General features: G+C 36.1%; 1 protein-coding gene across 7 annotated transcripts in view; it reads right to left on the bottom strand.

Annotated features, from left to right (window-relative positions):
• VPS13B (vacuolar protein sorting 13 homolog B) overlaps nucleotides 1–19656 on the bottom strand; it is a 431824-nt gene that overhangs the window by 51077 nt on the left and 361091 nt on the right. For all 7 annotated transcript variants that reach the window (XR_009488944.1, XM_059864515.1, XM_059864541.1 and 4 more), the window contains exons 40-42: nucleotides 12485–12681; nucleotides 4558–4739; nucleotides 2435–2784 (exon numbers count right to left, since the gene is read on the bottom strand). Coding sequence is in view for 6 of the 7 variants with exons in the window: in XM_059864515.1 (XP_059720498.1) it covers nucleotides 2435–2784; nucleotides 4558–4739; nucleotides 12485–12681 (729 nt within the window). In the remaining variant the exon portion in view is untranslated. The remainder of the gene's footprint in view (nucleotides 1–2434; nucleotides 2785–4557; nucleotides 4740–12484; nucleotides 12682–19656) is intronic.

The raw sequence follows: 19656 nt of genomic DNA, 5'->3' as shown, positions 1-19656 counted from the left end.
CAGTGGTCTAAAACAGGTTTAAACCAGGAGCTTTTCTAACTTCTGAGGAGTTTGGGAAAAGAGCTGCAATGCTTGGTTTATGTGAGACCACAAAGGAAAAGCTTTTTCCCAGAAAAAACACTTTGTACCACACCTGGAGAGCTGTTTTCTCAGCTGACCTCTGTCTCTAGATATCTCAAAACAATAAGGCTGTACAACAATTCATGAAGGCTTAAATGCCCAAATAAAGGGAAAAAAACCACACGCTCCACCAATGTATGTTCACAGGAAACATGCATTTGCTGTCTCACCTGATAGTAACTGTATTATTATTAAATAATAAAACTAAATTAATAACAATATTGAAGTTCCTTGCCCAGGTATTTAATTATTAAACCCATTACTCTAGCTTTGTATTTAGATGTGCATTAGCCAGTTACTGCTTGTAGTTAAACAGGGATTTCAGATTAGACAGTGAAATATGTCATAAAGGGAAACTGTTTTTAAAAAGTGCTAATCCTCTCAGATTTTCAGCATGTGACTTAGAAGTATAAAGCCTGGTATTTTTTAGGCTTAATGTACTTACAAAATGCTCACCATTACTTAATTAAAAAAAACCCCCACCAACAAAAAAAAAAAAAAAAAAAAAAAAAAAACACCAAAAAACAAACAAACAAACAAACAAAAAAACAAACAAAAAACCCCAAAAAAACCAAAAACAACAAAAACCAGTCCATATCTAGGAAACAAAGACACTGACAGAGGCTTCTGTTAATTCTGAACTCCTGACCTAAAGGTGCGTGGCCAAATTGTTTCATGCTTCATCTGTCTGTCTACTGACTCCAACATCACTTGTTGCAGATTTTAATCCAGTAAAAAATATGTGGAGAATTCAAATAACCTTTCCCGGTTATTAAATTCATGCTTCTAGTTGTAGCATTTATACTGCATTTTGTGTGAACAGCAGACATCAAACAATGCTTACTATTGGAAAATGTATTTCCTCCCTGTTCAGGGCATGCCAACCCCCTCAAACTGGAGGTAAAGTCACATAAAAAACATCTTGGCAACAATTAATTTAATAAGCTATTTTGAACCCACTTGTGTGTTAACTGTTCCCTAATTTCAAAGCGATGCAAGTTTTTAATCTCAAATACTCTGGGCTAGATACCCACCACATCAGAACATGGTGGCAAGTACCCCTGACATGAGGGGAAACGAGAAAATTACAGCAACAATTACAGAATTATATCCTCCTGTGGCTCATGTTAACATTGCCAAATCCATGTATAAATCAGTACCAACTATTCATAGAATGTACCTGTCAGCAATATACCATGCGACATATGGCTCTACTTAATCAAATATACAATTCCATTTTTTTCAACTCAAAATATTCCTTCAAGGCACAGAATAGTCAGTCAGTCATTCACACTGTGATGTGGTTTAAAACATTTAAATATTTATGCACCATATTTTATTTATATGTATAGCTATGTCTGAGAGATCTTTTTTCCCCCATCTTTAGAGGAAACTGACCTTTCTGAAGGCCATTTTGCAGTAGTTGCCACACATGTCTTAGATGAGGGACTAGTTCTAAGTCAGAAATATTTTGGGTTTAAACAGCCTACAAGGACTCTCTTATACTTTCTATGTTTGTTTTTTATTAAAAGCATTGTTCAAAATATGACAAAAAACAGAAATTGGAGCTACAAAGATTTTTGTTCACATTGATATTTGAGCCAGCTGTGAAGATTTAAATCACACTAGATCTTGTTTTATGAATGTCCTTTTGCAACAAGAAAACCATGGAATGCCCTTAAAAAAGAATCTTTTGATATAAAACAGATGTTTTATCCTTTTTTGGGGGCTTTGTTATTGTAGTGCCATGATAGGTAATTAATTCCCAGGCTCCACATAGGTCTTCAGGCAGATGAAGAGAATGATTTGATTTCAAGGCTATAGTGGAGTCAGGGAATTACAGGCCTTTGAGGGGTCATTGCAGAAGCAAGTTTCTTATACTGGGACTGGCTTCAGCCATTAATGCTGCTTGCACAGAATGTAACGTGAAACTAGTGTTGAACTTCAATAAGGATGGAAGTAGTAGCTGGAAACAATATGTGCTGTTGCTCAGACTGAGCTGAGCTGATGTATCATGAAAAGGCATTCACCTTTTCATAAATTAATGGATTATTTTGCATTTCAAGACCAAGGTTTTGATTATTCTGATATGAATCCATGTAGTTTCACTGAAATCCGGGCCGTTCTGGCTACACTTACCTTTACATACTTTTTTCCTAATTTTCATTGCTGAATTAATGTTAGGAAAAAACAATTTCATTGTAAGTTAAGGTTTTTACATCCTGAAATATTTTAATGAAAGCAGTTGATATTCTTGTTTGCTATTATAGTAATCACAGTAGCTATATTTTTTCTCATTATTATGTTTGCATACCTGTTGCCAAGCTTGAATTGCTGTATTTAGAGAATGAAGTGCATATTGGCCAAAGCTGATGAAAATAGGGTCAACCATTATCGTGCAGTCAAACAGCCTTCCTGCTGTGCTGCTGGAAACAGCAATCTGCCCCCAGATTTTGAAAGGTTTCACAACACTTTGCATGGTCACATTTCGACACTCCAGAAGTTTACAGTCAGCTTGAGTTGAAAACTGGATCTCCTGGAACACTGACTCATCGTTCCACTGACGAAGATATACATGAGGCTCATCAAAGGAAACTATCATGTATTCTAGTTCAGATGGCATGTTCTTATCAGATAAAAATGGCTGAAGAAACTTTGGTGGTGCTGAAAAGTAAAAGAACAAACAAGACTAGAACCATTGCTGCATTCTTTATGTTTTTGTAAATGGTGCTTTACTGCTTGTACATAAGATGAAAACAAGTAAATCTATCAAAGAGTTGACATTTCTGAAATCTGAAATGAATCCTGTTCACAGTTTGTTAGATGTAAAACAGTATCATAATTAATAGCAGCTGCAAACAAAAAGTATCTGCAGAGCAAAATCTTTTCATGGTAAATAAACTAGCCAGCGAAACTGCTTTATCTGCACACTGCTCAATGCTCCAGATTGCCACCTATATGGAGCGTATTTTTGTGAGAATTTTTGCTACAGAAGGTGTATATGATATTCCACACACGGCACATTGCAAACACAATAAAAATTGGCAATACAGCATTTGCTGACATGTGACCGTGCAGGCCAACTGGCTCCACATTGGAAGTTGCCTTTGCTGCAATTATGGACAGTTCAAGACCACAAACCCACTGAAATGTCACATACTACCCCATAATATTAGAAATGAAACAAAACAGTATCTTGAGACTAAAGCATGAGAAATGTATCACAAAAAAGATCTTATCATGTCTGTTGAAGTCTCAGTCGTGCAAAGCGCTGAGCACTGAGGCAGCAGACACTGCACGGCACGTACACCCCTTGTGTAACATTAAGCATGTGAATATTTCCATTGATGCTATTATTTATGTTGCTGGAACTACTCACATGCTTAAAATTAGTGTATGCTCTAGTGCTCTACAGATTTGGAACCAAAACACTCATCCCTATCCAGGATCAAGCCCTGTTATTCTACAAACTGTAATGGATACAACAACTTTTGTGCTCCCTTTGTGTATAACACAGCACAAAGGAGCCCCAAAACTTAAGGCCTTTAGATGCTATAACAACAGTAACAACAGCATAAGCTCAGTCAACGCTGAGAAATAAACCAGCTGCATTTGATTTTTAATCTGATTTTTGCCTTTTCCAGTACATGTAATTTGAAAGACTGAGCATCTGAGATTGGACTGTAATAGCGAGGAAGATTACGTACTGAGAGAGGTAGCTGACAGAGAAGAAATTATTTGCTAGTCATTGAATGTCAGTCTTGGTATGATTTAATAATGAATATATTATAATACTTGCAGAAACACAAAAACTACACACAAAGAAAGCTGCCCCTGTCAAAATTATCCAAGAAGTTTGCCCATCTTCCATAGAAAGCATTCCCGGCATTTGAAAATCAGACAGTAATCTAAAGATCTCTTGGAATGTATTTGCCATTAATGCAATGACAGAGAGCACTGAATAAAACCAGATGTAGCTCCAAAAGTGATCATAACTGAAATAACTTAAATCTGCAGTTCTCAGAGCTCTTCCAAGGAATTTTTACTAAGCGGGTTGCAAAATCTTCAAGTATTTTAACAGTACTGTTAATACACTGGAAAATGTAAAAGATCAAATTCATTCACTAAGATGGCTCAAAAGTGCAGTGGCACCTGCTGTCCCTAATCAGACTATGGAAAACAGACGGCTTCTACAGTTACCCGTTCCGGGGGCAGGAAGGGGCTGCTCTTCCAGCCTCACTGCCAGCCCTGTGGACAGGCTCAGCACACACAAGTCATTGGTTTCACCCTGAAGCCTGTGCCACTGGTGGCTGTTTGTGATGGCTTGTTTCAACAATGCCTGTTTGAATGGGGAAATGGGGACTACACAGAGCAGGAGAGTGCTTAAGCAGCATCTGTGAACTATGTTTTTACTATTCTCCATAAAGCAGTACATACCTGTGCCCAGCTGATCAAGATGATGGCATAGGTGGACTTCCAAACAGGTAAATTGGATCAACACACTCAGCGATGGCACAAACCAAGGAGTAAAACAGGAGTCAACCCTGGTGCAAGCCGCTAACGCCGTGGGGGTCACAAGCTGATCACACACGCTTTGGGAGCCAGATTCACTTTCTGAGCTGCAGAAGGAAGGTAACAAAGTAGTACTTCAGCACTTCCAGGATTTTGAAGCTTTACAGCAGGAATTGAGGACGTTCCACACTCATTTTCTGACACAGACAACATCATGGTTTTATTTTAACTGCTAATGCCAGTGTCTGTACTTTTTCCAAAGCAGACCATAACAGACAAAATTGCAATCCATCCATGCTTTTATCAAACTACACTTTCAATTTACAAATATTTGAACCACAAACAGAAAGCCTATTTGCAGAAAATGAAACCAAAATATGCCAGGTATCTTTAATTGTTGAAATGGTTAAACAGAGTAATTATTGTTATTAAAGCTATAAGAAAGAGATGAAAGGTCAAGAGAATTTGGTTTTTTCCACTTGATTTTAAGGAAACCAACTTGCAACCATCAAACTACTTCTATGTATGAACCCCTAGCCTTTTTAAGCTTTATTTCCTTTGCCCTTTTCAGTCTAAAATAATGATTCAAAAATTATTTCCAAGTACTATAAGCTCAGTCTGGAGCTGTTTACTAGCATATTAACTATACATTTTAAATGCCACCCTCCTGATTTTTTTTCATAGCTGTACTCATAACACCATGACTTTCCAAGCATTATCTTTCACTCTCTTGAGAGGAACTAACACTAGAACACAATTCTATAACCTGCTAAGACACCACAGAAGTACAAAGAAACTTTCTAATTTAGCAAAAACTCTCCTTAATGCTCCTCATTCTCACTTCATTTGAAGTTTGGCTCTCAAGAGTTTTAGTTTAAAAGTTTAGACTTGATTCAAGAGAATTACAACCACATCCTCAGTCAAATAATATCTTTATTTTTAAAATAAGATTTAATGAAAGATGGACTAAGGTCAACTTAATATTTTTGTCAGAAAGTCATTAGTCTTATAAAGCACCATAAATCCACTTCCATTAACATTTTAAAGATATTTAAATTCAAACACAAGTTTAGATTTGAAGAATGGCTGTCCAAGAAAGATACCTTAAGCTTTTAGGACTGGATTTTTCATCCTGCAATGTGTTTCACTTCAAAATTATGCACAAATATTGTAGGTACTCAAAATGTTCAGCTGCAAATGCATGGAATTCCATGGCTAGGTAAATTGATCAGTATCATTCAGTGTTGCAGTAACTATCTAGGATAGTATTTATTTATAGAGCTTAAATCCATCTTAAGGCTTGTGGACATAAAATACTTATGCAGCAGTAAAACCCAACTAAGATTAGCTAATTATTAAAGAATCATGAAAGGATACTAAGAATGGATTAGGTCAGGAAAGTATGAAAGATAAATGACCTAATCAGGATTTTAGCTGCTTTCCTGTGCTTATTTACCTGTTTAAATTGCTTGTTTACATTCCAAAACCAGTGTTGTATGCCTTTTGAGAACTGGCACCTTTGGATATAAAATTATTCTTTGTGTTCACATGATAAAATATCTATGGGACTGGGTAACAGAGAAATAGGGTGCTTTACTTGCTCTGCCATGGATATTTCTTAGATTGCTGGAACACAGGAAGGAACCAAATCCAAAGGACAAAAATTCATATGCTGATTTAGACAACTAATTACTTTTGAATCTGTAAAACTGGTTAGTTCTTTCAAAGTAACTATTAGTATTTTAAGATTGTTTGCTTGTTGCAATTTGATTAGAAACAGAAATTTAGGAGCATATGAAATGAAAATAGTTTTCTGTTGGGGTAGATGAGTGCAAACAAATGTTAAACCAAACTATGAAGAACTTAAAAAAAACAACTAATTGCACCTTGATATTCTGAATTAAGACTTAATTTCATGAACAGCTGCAACATTGATTGCAGTAAAGAAGAAGGACATTTATTTCTGATATTTGAGGTTTATTCTGAAAATAGATATTTATTGTCCTCAGAAACCTATTTCTTGACTCACCTATCAGTGAGTAAGCATTTTTATTTAATATATATTTATGTATTTTGGAGATGCATATTTTCATAGAATAAAAACCAAACAAAATCTAATTTCTTATTTAGTAAAATTTTATATATCTACTTTTTATTCATTGAGCATTTTACTGTGGTGGAACTTTTGTAACTTCTCACTCATAAATGGCATGATGACAGAGCAACAAGACATGCTTGATACAGGAGGAAATGTGGCAGGAGCTTCCTACCAGGGAGATAATGTAAAGCATTTAGCCAATTTTTTCTCCATTTTTTGTGCCCCACAAACAACAGACCACAGAGAGGTAATACTCAGCAGCTTAAAATGTTGGGAACAAAAAGATTCAAAGCTGCTTTTTGTTTCCTGATGGAGTCACCTTAGAAATCAAAAAGGCCCAACACTGAAACTCTGCAAAATTCAGAGTCCAACAAGATGCTTAAAAACTTAACCAGAGAGAAACAGCAAATGAGGGTGGGACAAAGTTGCCCCATGGGACAGAACTGGCCTTGCATCCTCTTCCTTGCCAGGGAGGGACAAGAGCTGGCAGTGGAGGGCTGAGAGGAGCAGGACAGTGCATCTTAAACCATGATGGCAAAGAAGGTAAAGTCTCTACAGAGAGAAAACAGCCTCCTAGGAACCATCTGAAAAGAAATGCAACAAGAATCTTTCAGCACTGTTTTCCCATCTGCCCAGACTTTTTCTGAAGTGTAATTGTTTTCTCTGTGAGGGGGTCCATTTGATTTTTACTCAACCAGAAACCATATCCAGAATAATCATAGCCCCATGTCATTATGAAAATAAGAATATAGTAACAGTATAAACCAGCTAAAGTACAAAATATACTAAAAGCAGCAATCAAGTTATTATAGTATTTTCTTTAAAAAAACCCATCTGTAATAAAAAGTCAAAATATAAACAGTTTTAAAGAGGAGCTGTAGTCACTACCATGACCCTGATTTTAAATTGAATCCCATTTAAACTTTTTGCCTAGGTAGACTTCCATCAGACCTGTAGCACTGCCACTTTTTTCTTAAATTTTGCAGAGAGCACAAAAATAAAAAAAACAAAGCCCTTTATCACATGCTGTGCACAAACAGCAAATAAAACAGTGTTATATGAAAATACAGGAAAATTTCTATTAAGTCTTGGTGAACAACAGTAGGAGCATTAATATCAGAAGATGTGATTGTGAAAACAAAATTTGCTCATCAAGTGAATACAATACAAAAACACTCCCACATTTCTTGGCTTCCTTGGAGCTACAAAATGAAGTGTGGACTGTCCACAATTTTTCAGCCGTGAAAGAAGAGAAAGAACCAGATTCTACTGCTTTGTGTTTGGCTCATCATGCTAAAGGAGGAATGTGGCAAAATCAGAGGAAATTAAAAATAAAACTGACCTGACTTTATTACCAGATTTTTTTTCTTTTCCCTTTTTCTTTATTTTTTAAAGTGATGAGAAATATCAGAATATTTAAAATGGAAAATATCTACATTTGAAGTCATATATAAATTATGATATTTCACATCATGCAAAGCAGCTCAAGTTAAACATAAGGCAACTGAGAACAATGACTTAGCAGTGACCTGCATTATTCTTGTTATTTTAAGAGAGAAATATTTAAACCAAAACTGCCATTTGTGATGAAACTACAACATGGGAAAATATCCACTGGGAAGAAGAAAGAGACCACTTAACTCATTTAATTTATGACTCAAATACTGGTCTGAACCCAAATTGTTAGAGGTCAAAATCCAGTACATCATTGACTTGGAATAAAAGCTGAAACAATTAGCAAGAAACATGATCATGATTCCTCACTTGAATTTCTAAAAAGTAGCAATTTAAGGCTTATTTAAAAGTTTTTGTACTTGTTTCATGGTTTGTATCTTAAGGCACTTTCAATTACTATTCTACATTAATATGTCAGTAATTATAAAAATACTGTTTAAATTACACAGAAGATGCACAAATATATGAAACATCTTGTAATGTAACCCATTTAAACAAACAAATTATAAATCATTCCCAACCAAACCAGGAAGGGGTTTTAGGGTCTCACCAACCAAACAGAGCTTAAAAAGTAATTTCAATTATGATTTGTTAGTCCTGCAACAGGCAAATATAACCCATAAAAATAATTTATTCTGTGATAATTTTTTGTAATTCCCTGTTTTAAGGTCTTCCATAAACAGTCATTAATGCTATATATGATTTCTTTCACAAACACTGTATTACATCCCCAAAGAAATGCTAAATTATTTAACTTAGTACTTAAAATTGCTCATTCATTAAATAAATGTTCATGCAAACCTTATACATATATAGAAATAATGAATGGGATACAAAATTCTCAAAAACAGACAAAATCCATGTATATTATGCCCTTCACCAGACAGCTCCTTGATTTTTATACTTCCAGTTAGTTCCTGATCAATCTCAGAAGAACTTGCATACCACAGGATTTGAAGCATGACATCTTTGCATATTCCCATATTCATTACTGGTTGCTCTAATTCACCCTGCCAGCTACTGCTCATCATATCAACTCAATCTACATCTTCTCACACACCTTGCTGTTTTCCTGTCACATGAGACACCAAATTTCATACTTTATAACCAGTGTTAGGAATCAGTAATAAAGCACTAAACCACAACGGGTCGGCTCTCTGCCAATAATAATTAGCATATCACAGAGGTTACCACACCAAAAAAAAAAAAACCAAAAAAAACAAACCTGCAGAATTTTAAGGAAAAAATATTATCATTGAGCAGCAGCTGCATGCACATGGCATGGTTAGAGTCTGACTCAAAATGCAACATCAAACTAAGAAGACAAACTTGAACAAAACTAAGAATTTTTATACTTTACAACTAATAGTGTATTACAATTGCTAATCAATCAGTGTGTAATTAGCATCAAATTATTGTGAGTGTAAAGAAAAACTGAGGTTCAACATTTATACAGCCTTTGTTTCTTACTCTCACAGATCCCTCAGCATTAGAATTCCCTGGTTTAACACTCAGCACTGGCATTAAGCCTTGAGGCTCTTCCCACAAGTCTGCAAAATCCCGTGTTAAAGGCTGGCTTTAGGAACAAGACTTTGACATTTACCACAACATGGGCACTGTCTCCCTCTCAAAACCAAGAAAGCCTGGAATTTTCTGGTTCAGTTGAATCTAGAACATATTTCAGAGTATTTGGTGAGAAGAAATCATTCACACCAGCAGCAGTATGTTTGATGAAGCCACATTTTCAGCAAAGTTACTTCCAACATGATCTTCCTATAAGCCACGAGACATCTAGAAAGGTTTGTCTTCTCTGCAGGTCCACAGTTTCTGTCACCACCTCCTACACGAGGCTTCCTTTCAACAGAACATGATCCCTCAGGCCTTAACCATTATCTTCAATTTGTTCTGTAGCTGGAACCATACACAGTCATTTCTTGGGCCCTGTCTCAAAACCTCCAGGTCAGGGATATATCACTGGCATGTTTCCTCTGCTTCCAAGAAAAAGCCACTGTGCCTCAAACACCATAGGTCAAAGCCTCATATCTGAGGAACATCTGCTCTTGCTTTGACCAATGAAGTTTTTCTGAGAAGGATCACTCCTGACTGGTCAGGACTACTTCCTCCACAGCAGTCCTTCCTGCAGCCATCCTTAAGAAAGCTTGCAGTGCAGCTTTGTTTGAAGAGAGAGAGATCACAGATAGGGTTGGGTTGGAAGGAACCTTAAAGATCATAGCTCAAATATGCCTGCCAAGGGCAGTGACAACCTAGGCTAGACCAGGATGGTCAAAGTCTCACCCAGCCTGGCCTTGAACACTTCCAGGGATGAGGCATCCACAGCTTCTCTGGACAACCTGTTCCAGTGCCTCATCACCCTCACAGTGAAGACTTTCTTCCTAATATATAATCTAAACCTGCCCTCTCTCAGCTTAAATCCATCCCCCCTTATCACTCCATGTCCTTGTAAAAAGTCTCTCTCCAGCTTTTTTAGGTTCTGAAATACTGCTCTAAGGTCTCCTTGGAGATGCTTTTTCCTCAGACTGAAAAATTCCAAGTCTCTCAGTCTGTCTTCACAGGAGAGATGCTCCAGCCCTCTGATCATCTTTGTGGCTCTTCTCTGGAATCACTGCAGCAGGTCCACATTCGTCTTAAGTTTGGGCCCTAAAAACTGGACACAGTACTCATGGTATCATGAGAGCAAACCCGTGCCTCCAAATTAAAAACACTGCTGGGGCAGGGAATAGAACTTTTCTCTCCTCTGACTGAAATCAGAGGGTTTCCTCATATATCCCAAAGGTTTCTGGCTTCAGCAGCTCACCCTGACCTATACAAATCTTTTAATTTCCAGTCTACTGTTAGCTCATGTAGGTATAAGCTGCACTTCTTAAAGCTATTATGAATTGCCCAGACTAACAAAAGTATCAGGACTAGTGACTTTGCAGCCTCTGGACAGGTAGGTGTCAGTTCAAGGAACTTTCCTTTGACTTCCCTCTTCTGTTTATTTACTTTCAAATAGTAGTGAGGTAAATGTTTATTTACCTCTGTAGAGAGGTAAATGTTTTTTGCTGCCTTCATTCATCTCCTGCTATCTTGTGCAGTGAACTGCAAATGCTTCAGTTTAATTCCTGTTATTTCTGAACAATTACAGCTCATTAGCTAATCAGAGCTCCCTGAATGAAACACTGCATCTAGTGATAAACCCTATTCCAGCAGAAAACAATAAACATGACTACAGTGCTAAATGCCTTGATGAAAAAAAAAATCTACTAAATTTCACTACATCATTTCCAGTTCCCACCGAGTTCACATTTCTGTGGTGTTAAGCTGACCAGGAAGGCAATTCTGCCAGAGTCCCACATTCAGAGGAATTAACCTTGTCTAAAACACTTAACTTCTCAATGATGAAAATGCATTCTTTCACAATTAACATCAAGAAATCATTTCCAACCTGATGCTATTAATGGAAACCAGATGTTTAATTTTCTTCATTGATTTTGTTAGCCATGCTCATATTCCTTGATTTCTCTGAATTCTGTAGCTTCATGCAACACATACGTGGGTGCTACATACTCAGTGAAGCTTGGATTCATAAAAAAGCAGCAAGAATCATCAAATAGCAATGGTCCAAGAGAGTAATTTTGGGTTTTCTGCTCTAAATCTAAAATGTAAAGCAGGTCTTTGAAAGCAATTCCACTGCTGTTTCTGGACAGAACTTATACTTATTTCTTTTACTCTACATATTAACCGAAATGGAATGAAGGCAAACAGAGTGAATATCTGTCATTGCACAGTGCTTCTGGCTGTAAACATAATGAAAAATGCATCCTCAGTGTTTAAAAACACTGATTAATTTTTTTTCCTTTTAGCATAATAAGCAATCTGTGTGAATAATAATGCAACACTATTGAAATAATAACATTTTGCTCAATATCTTTAAAATAGTTGTTGACTTGCACTGAGGAGAGAATCAAGGTGATGTGAAAGTATTGTATGAAAGAAGAATGTTTACTAAAACATTATAGGATGGATTGCACCTAAGCCTTCTTTTGTCTGCACTTCTCAGTAAGCCTTGTATTCAAAAAATGGATGGTTATGATGTTGCCAGGCTGCCTATGAACCTAAAGTAAAGCTCTTTTTGTGGACACTCCATGCCCTTGTGTGAAGTGCCACAGTCTGAGCCTCGCACAGGACTAACTGCTCCTATCACATATTAAAAAAAAAATCTTGATTTCTAAGTCTCCTGAAACAGATTTCTCAGGAGTGTAGCATTGGATGTCTTTTTCCCTCCTGCTTTAAAATTACCTTTGGTCATCAGCCACGTTCTGGCTGCTGTTGAGGACAATCCTCCACAGGTCAGAGGCTATGAGCTCCTTCTGATCATTCACAAGGCTGATACTGGGCAGCTGCAGCTCACAGACTTTGCTTTCTGATAGACTGAATTCCCGGAATGCAACAAATGACTTCTGAAGCTCATCCCAGTACTCCAAACTGCAAGGAACCTGTGATAAAATGAAGAAGGAAGAATTACTTTATGCTTGACTGCAAACAAAATGCATATAAATTGATATGCTAAAAGTGTAAAACTAATTGAACTAAATAAAAGTAAATGGTCATATAGAAAATCTGAACTGTAACCATTACTCGGATCTTTTGCTGTCTTGACTTAAATGAAAATGTTTTTAGAACATCATTGCAGACTAACACTTCCAACTTTCTCTTCCTGCTTGTTCCACAGGAAACCATGGAAACTATGAATAATAAAGACAATTAATCTAAACATTATTTGTACTATGCAGCCAAAAAGCCATCAGATACATCATGGCATCAAAGACACTCTAGTCATCATTAGTTTTTTTTTTTTTAACTCATTGTTTCAGTTTTATTACATAATAAAATATAAGTTTATAAAAATAATCAATGACACAGAGAAAAAAATTATAATGGACAACACAACACTTTGTGGTGGGCCAACACATTGCTGAAAACCCTGGGTGAAACAATGAAGCATTTGTAAGCACATGACCTTTTCTTTCAAGGACTATTTAGACAAATAAAGGCAAATGAAACCAAATAAATACATAGTGGCTTCTGCTTAATTACATCCCTAAATTTAAGTCTGTAAATAATCCACTTGGATTATTTCAGGATGTATCATTGAACTGGAGAAAAGTTATTATGAGCATTTCTATAGGCAATAGAAAACCAATTTTAATAAAAGTATAGATCTTAAAGGGTTGTACTCTAGGTGTCTTTTTTTCTTTTTCTTTTTTTGGTAATAGCAAGAAAGTGAATGAGAATATGAATTTAAAACAAATGTAAATTCAGTCAGCTATGAAGATTTTAGAATTAAGATGCAGAAATCCACAGGTATGGCAGCTGTACATGCTCAAGATTACTCAAAGTCAAGCTGACATAAAGCAAATAGTAGGAAAAAATTGCATATGTATGTGTTATTACCTGTTTTATTCCTGTGTATAGACATACATACATACATAAATAACCAGGAAAAAAGTAAGAATGTGGCAGAGATGGAAGTAAATTTAGAAAAAGTTTTGTAAGCATTCTTCCTTGTTATTCAGTAAAGATTATAATGCAGATGGAGATGACAGTAAGCTGATTAATTAACAGGAATGAAGGTTAAGAAGGAAAATTCAGGGAGCTCAGTGGTTCAAGCTGGGGAGGGCAAAGGAACATAAATAATCACCAAAGAATTCTGGAGGAATTAGCATGTGGAACCACAGAGCCTGAAAGGTGGATTTTAACTGCATCTGTCAAGCCTCAATGATATGTAAAGACCAAAAGGAGCAACCACAGTCTCTAAAATTTTTTTAGTTCAAGATGTAGGACAAAAAAAATAATTATCTGATAACTGTCAGTAAACCTCTGATGCCAGTAATATATATAACACAGAGAACCACTGCACTATCAATCAGGAGAGCTGATTTAATTTTGAAGACTAGAGTGTGAGAAAAAGGGATTGATTTAACATCAAAACCCACCTGTCATATGTGTAAAGATAACAACACATTTGTCTATAAGCTGCATATTCAATTGGAAAAGGTGAAGATCTGTAAATGTCAGCTGGAAAAGTGTCAGGCAGTATGATGAAGCCTGGAAAAAGCAAATACTATCTTGAGAGGCATCAAGTGAGATATTTCCAAAATTGAGGGGCAAATATTAAATGATTTGTATAAGACATCAGTGGGGACTCTACTGAAGTACGTCATGTTTCCAATTCTTCATCTTAAAACTGTATTAACTCTTGCTGTGGAGAGTTGAAGACTAAATGAAATTAAACAACAGGAACATAACTGTTCCATAAAGACACTTCAGGAGAGAAACATTTAACAGAAGAAAGCTTTATAGAAATTTTGTGTCAAAATTGAGTTGCCCTATGAATAAAGTGTAAGGCTAGAAACTGTACAGAAAAAAGATGGGGATGTGCAAGGACAGCCTTGGTGCTCATGAGAGCTACTTTTAAAAGCTTGATTTGTTAATTACATGGAGAAAGCAACAAACATTGCCCCAGTGGGAGAAAGCTGGTCTTGATGAGCCAGAAAACATCTTTCTTGGTTCTCTGTTGCTAATGGTACAATAGTGCTGTGCACAGCAGCAGCAATAAGAAATACCACATTAAGTTTGTGGCCATATTTCAAAGTCACACTAAAGTGATTCTTTTTGCTCTCAGTGCCGCTAGACTTTAAGATTTTTTTTCAGAACTTCTCGGTGTTATATTATTTGAGTGTTTAACGCCTGTGGACAAACATTCAAGGCTGCTACACTAGAATAGCAATGTTCCTACCTTCCAATTCTGGATACATCCAAAGAACTCCCCTATGTTAACTAGGAACACACAAAGAGCCTCTTCCATCATCTGCTGCCTTTTATACTACATTGTGGAGCCATTTACACTCATATATTTCTCTTTTTAAACCTTCACAATCTCCACTGGTGATAAAACATTTCAGTTTAGTTAAATATTGTAATACTTGGCATACTTCCTATAGCATGAAGTCTTGGAATTACATAATTACAAGAGGATACGTTTCATTTTTGACAAAAGGCTGCAGCCTTTCATGGTTGCACAGATACTTTACATACAGCCATATTTATTTCTGCATACTTTTAAATCTCAGTCCTTAAAATACCTTGGCATTCTTTGAGGAGCCTGATTCAATATATTTGAATACTTGGTTTTTTCTTGTGTTTCCTAATGTCTATCAAAATCTGAATTAACTTTTCTCATCAATGTTCATGAGTAATATGTTTGCAATGAAAGTCTCACAAAGCTATCATATGTATTATATTAGATTACAACTAAATTATATTATATAAATATATTTATATTATATATATTATATAGATTATATTTATTAGATTACAACTCAAAACAAAACTCTTTCCTTAATGAGAATCCCACAAAATTGCATTAGAATAGAAAGTAATGGGAGTTTTAGAAGAGGCTAAGCTGTGTGATGAATTCTATTCCCACTAGATTAATGAGCTGGAAGAACAAGTTCAAGAGTACAGTAAGATAATTTTTTAAGTGGCACTACAATACAAAAAACCATAAAAATACCAATAAGGATAGATGAAAAAATTGTAGAGACATTAAAAATAAAGGTTTAAAATAAAGGCAGAGTAAAACTTGAAAAAACTTCAACTGGATTTCACACATCCTGTCTATATTAAAAAAAAAAGGTACTTCAGTATTTCCATCCACTCATTAGGTAGTAAATGTATTGAAACTCCTCTTGAGGAAAAGATAGCAAAGTGTAATGATGAAAACAATTATGCCACAAAGAAGTACAACTTTGTAACTCATGTTCAGGCTGTGGTCTGTGGTATAAACTAGCACAGTGGAAGTTTCATCTGAGTATGAGGAAGATCTTTATTGTGTGGGTGACTCAGAGAGATTGTGGAGTACCCCTGGAGATATTCAAGAACCACCTGGAAGCAATCCTGTGCCATGTGCTCTGGGATGACCCTTCTTGAATAGGGAGGTCTGACCAGAGGATCCACTGCGGACCCTCCCACCGGACCCATGCCGTGATTCTGTGTAGGATAACTTCTGCAGTGAATGATGAGAAATCTGGAAAGGCACAGGAATGATTGCTGAACTCAGCAATCATTGAGCAGCCAGAAAAAACATCACTGAACAGTTAATGCAGATTGGTCAGCAAGTAGAAAAGATTATTCCTCATTATTTTGTTTACAGTTTCTCCTAACTATGTTGTAATATGCCAAGAAATCAACCAGAGCAAGAGACAGTTTGTTTCAAAGTGTCATCTGCACACCAGAGATAAGAAACCAAGGACACACATCATGTGATTGCCTATACAAAATACAGCTCATGCTTTGGAACTACACAAACTGTAAACTTTCTAGTTTGAAGCTTGCACAAGGCTTAGTTGACTTAGAAACTTTGATTTCTACATATCTAGCTTTATTTTTTCTAGGGGGTTTATTACTAATGCCTGATCTGGATAAGTTTAAGGAAAGATGGTAGCTCTGGGCAATATCAGCTGCCAAAAATAATAGTTGTGAAAGCCTGGAAAAGGGTTATAATGCCAGAACTGAGTCATTAGCAGTGGGAATAAGTGAACGAGCTGCAACAAAAAAATTCCCCACATGTTGAATTAAGTATGGTTTTACCTCAAACTATTTGAACAAAACCTAAGCTATAATTCATATAATTGTTACCTCTTAGAAAATGTGTCCACTAGGGCTACCTCTATAAAAACAAACACAAACAAAGCAAATTTAATTTTTTTGCTAAACAACAAGCTTGGTTCTCCTTCAGACACTTCCCTGAACCTTTTTGTCCTCTTCCATAGCTCTCAAAGACAGTTTTAATTGCAATGATTGCATTCACCTGTCACTGAAGTGTGCATAAAAATATTATTTAACCTTGAGCTCAGATTTAACCAAGAATCTCCAAGCTCTGTTTTGCCAGAAAACCACACACTGTGGCAAACACACTTATTTAGAAGGATGATTATGGCAATAGGGAGGAAAACCACAGTCAAATGTTTATTTTTGAGCAGCATCTCTGTTTAACAACAGAAGTTAGAAGCTGAAATTAAAAGCTGTATGAAACAGTCCAAACTCTGAGCAGAGAAATTGAAAGCTGCTCCTTTTTCTCTTTACTGCTATGAAATGTAGACACTGGAGATCTGGAAATGGCATGGAAGTGTTTGGAAGAAGAAGGAAAGTGCTGTATTGACAAAGTACATGACACAAACAACTGTTCAGAAATAATTGCCTTGGAGTAAAAATCTTTTTACTTGAAAGAGAGAAGATTCTTGTTTTCTCTGAATCTCATTTCACTCTATTTTAAGACAAAAATGTTCATGTATATTACACTAACACATATGAAAAACATCTCTGATTTGAGCAGAGCTGAAACTTCCAACATACACATCATTCCCCCACCCCCAAAAAAGGCCAAACCATGAGAAACCTGAAAATCCTCTTAAAACCCTGCATACTTCAAGTAATTTCCTTCACACTTGTTAACCTATCAGCAAGACAGTATAATGTTAGTAACCAACATGAAGTGCTCCCACTAAAGCACAACAATGTGATTGTTTTTTCTCTTATTCATCATATATTGCGTCACACATTATCAGTACCAGAAGAATTTAATTCCTACTTGGAAATTAGGGGGTCAAGAAATGCTGCAGAGTCTGTTAATGCTGTGTTGTTAATTTCATCCTTGTGTTTTACAGACACTCCTTTTTCCCACTAGTGGTTATGTGTAATATTAAGACTTGCTAGAGAGATGAGTGTTGACCCCTAAGTGCTTTTTTAAAGAATTTCAAGATGACTACATGCTTCTATATTTTCCTGTGAGCTGATGTTATCCTCCCTGCTTTAGGGTTCTTGGCTAATTTAGGCTTGAAAAGTGCTGGGTGCACCCCACTTATCTGTCTACAGGTACATTTCTACAGCTGAGCAGAGAGCCAACATCAGTGGACTTCCACAACCTGCCATGTTACCATAAATGATCATATCTATTATTCAATATATATTTTGTCAGAATGCTAAAAGGTCTCAGACATGGACATAATTTCCAGCTAGGAGAGAAATAATTAAAACATCTCAATTTCTTAACTAATCCCATCTTTTTCATAAATATCTTTTTGTCTGTAGGAAAAAGCTACAGCCATCAGCCTACTTCTTTGAGGTTGTTGAATGAAGGCTGTATAAAAGTATTATGCCTTCAGTATTAACTATTGAAGCATATGATTTTAAAACTCAGTATAAAAAAGTGAACTTTAAAACTAAATACACGCTAAGTATCTTAGGCTGGAAAATACATCTTGTCCTGTTGAGAAAGAAAGACAGATATTAACAGCTGGGTGCCTAATGTTTCTTTTAGTGATGCTTCCTTTTGATTGATGCATTTGCTAGAAAAGAAGCTTTTACAGAAGATATATTCATTTCTTGAATCTCAGTCCCTCAGATCGTGGGCGCTTCCTCTTGGAAATTCAGCTATTCTTGGTCCAGAAACAACTACTGCACAAAAAAATGCACACAGAAGACAGGAAGTGTGTGTGTGTTTTATCTTCTCCAAGCAGGGCCACCTCAGTGAATGAGGCAGAACACAACACAAACTAGAACTCCGAGTCAGACACCAACCCAGACTGCATCTTTAACTTCAGCTTCCTGAGCATGAATAAACTATTTGCTCTATAATAGAGCTATTCTTTTATTAAGATATTTTACTGGTTTAGGGCCAACTGTCTTAAAAATATAATTCTCTCATTAGGTGAACAGAAGTTGCAGTAGCAGGAAATAAAAAGTTTTATGCAGATTTTTATAAGGAAAAAAGTCTTGGCAACAGCTATCAGAAACATTACTTTTAAATTTAATTTTGAAGTATTATTTATATAAAACTAGCAAAAGAACTCTGCAGAAAAATAACATAATACATAGAAAATATGCTCAAAAGAAAAAAGAATATTAAATAGAATAGAACTTTGCAATATGCCTGATTCACACAATATAAACAATTCAATCTGGCCAGTGAAACACCTACATTTTGGGCAAATGTAGGATACTTCAACACCCACACTCCTGTGTATCTTGTGTGATTGACAGTGTGAAATCATGCTACAAACAAACTGCCTGTTAGATAATATTTTTTGATCTTCCTCAGAGGTAAGATTGTTATCATATCTGTGTAGAAAACAGACTTTCCTGGCACAGCTACAGACCACCAATATTCCCTTTTCATGAAGGAAAAGAACCAAAGAACCAAACCACCAAAAACAGAGAGATGGCTTATAGCGAGGGCAAAATATAGCCTTGTATAAGTATTTTGGGATTAGCAGTAGTACCTAGGATTAAAATTATTTAGTTGTACAAAGTATTTGCTGTCCCACCCACCTCAGCCTCCTTTGTATTTTCATTACAGCTTTCTGTACTTTGACAGCAGTTTGAAGTGTTACATAGCTATATATTTCAGG

The sequence above is a fragment of the Haemorhous mexicanus genome, chromosome 1, assembly GCF_027477595.1.
Source record: "Haemorhous mexicanus isolate bHaeMex1 chromosome 1, bHaeMex1.pri, whole genome shotgun sequence".
NCBI lineage: Eukaryota > Metazoa > Chordata > Aves > Passeriformes > Fringillidae > Haemorhous > Haemorhous mexicanus.
This window is presented reverse-complemented; position numbering and strand designations above follow the sequence as displayed.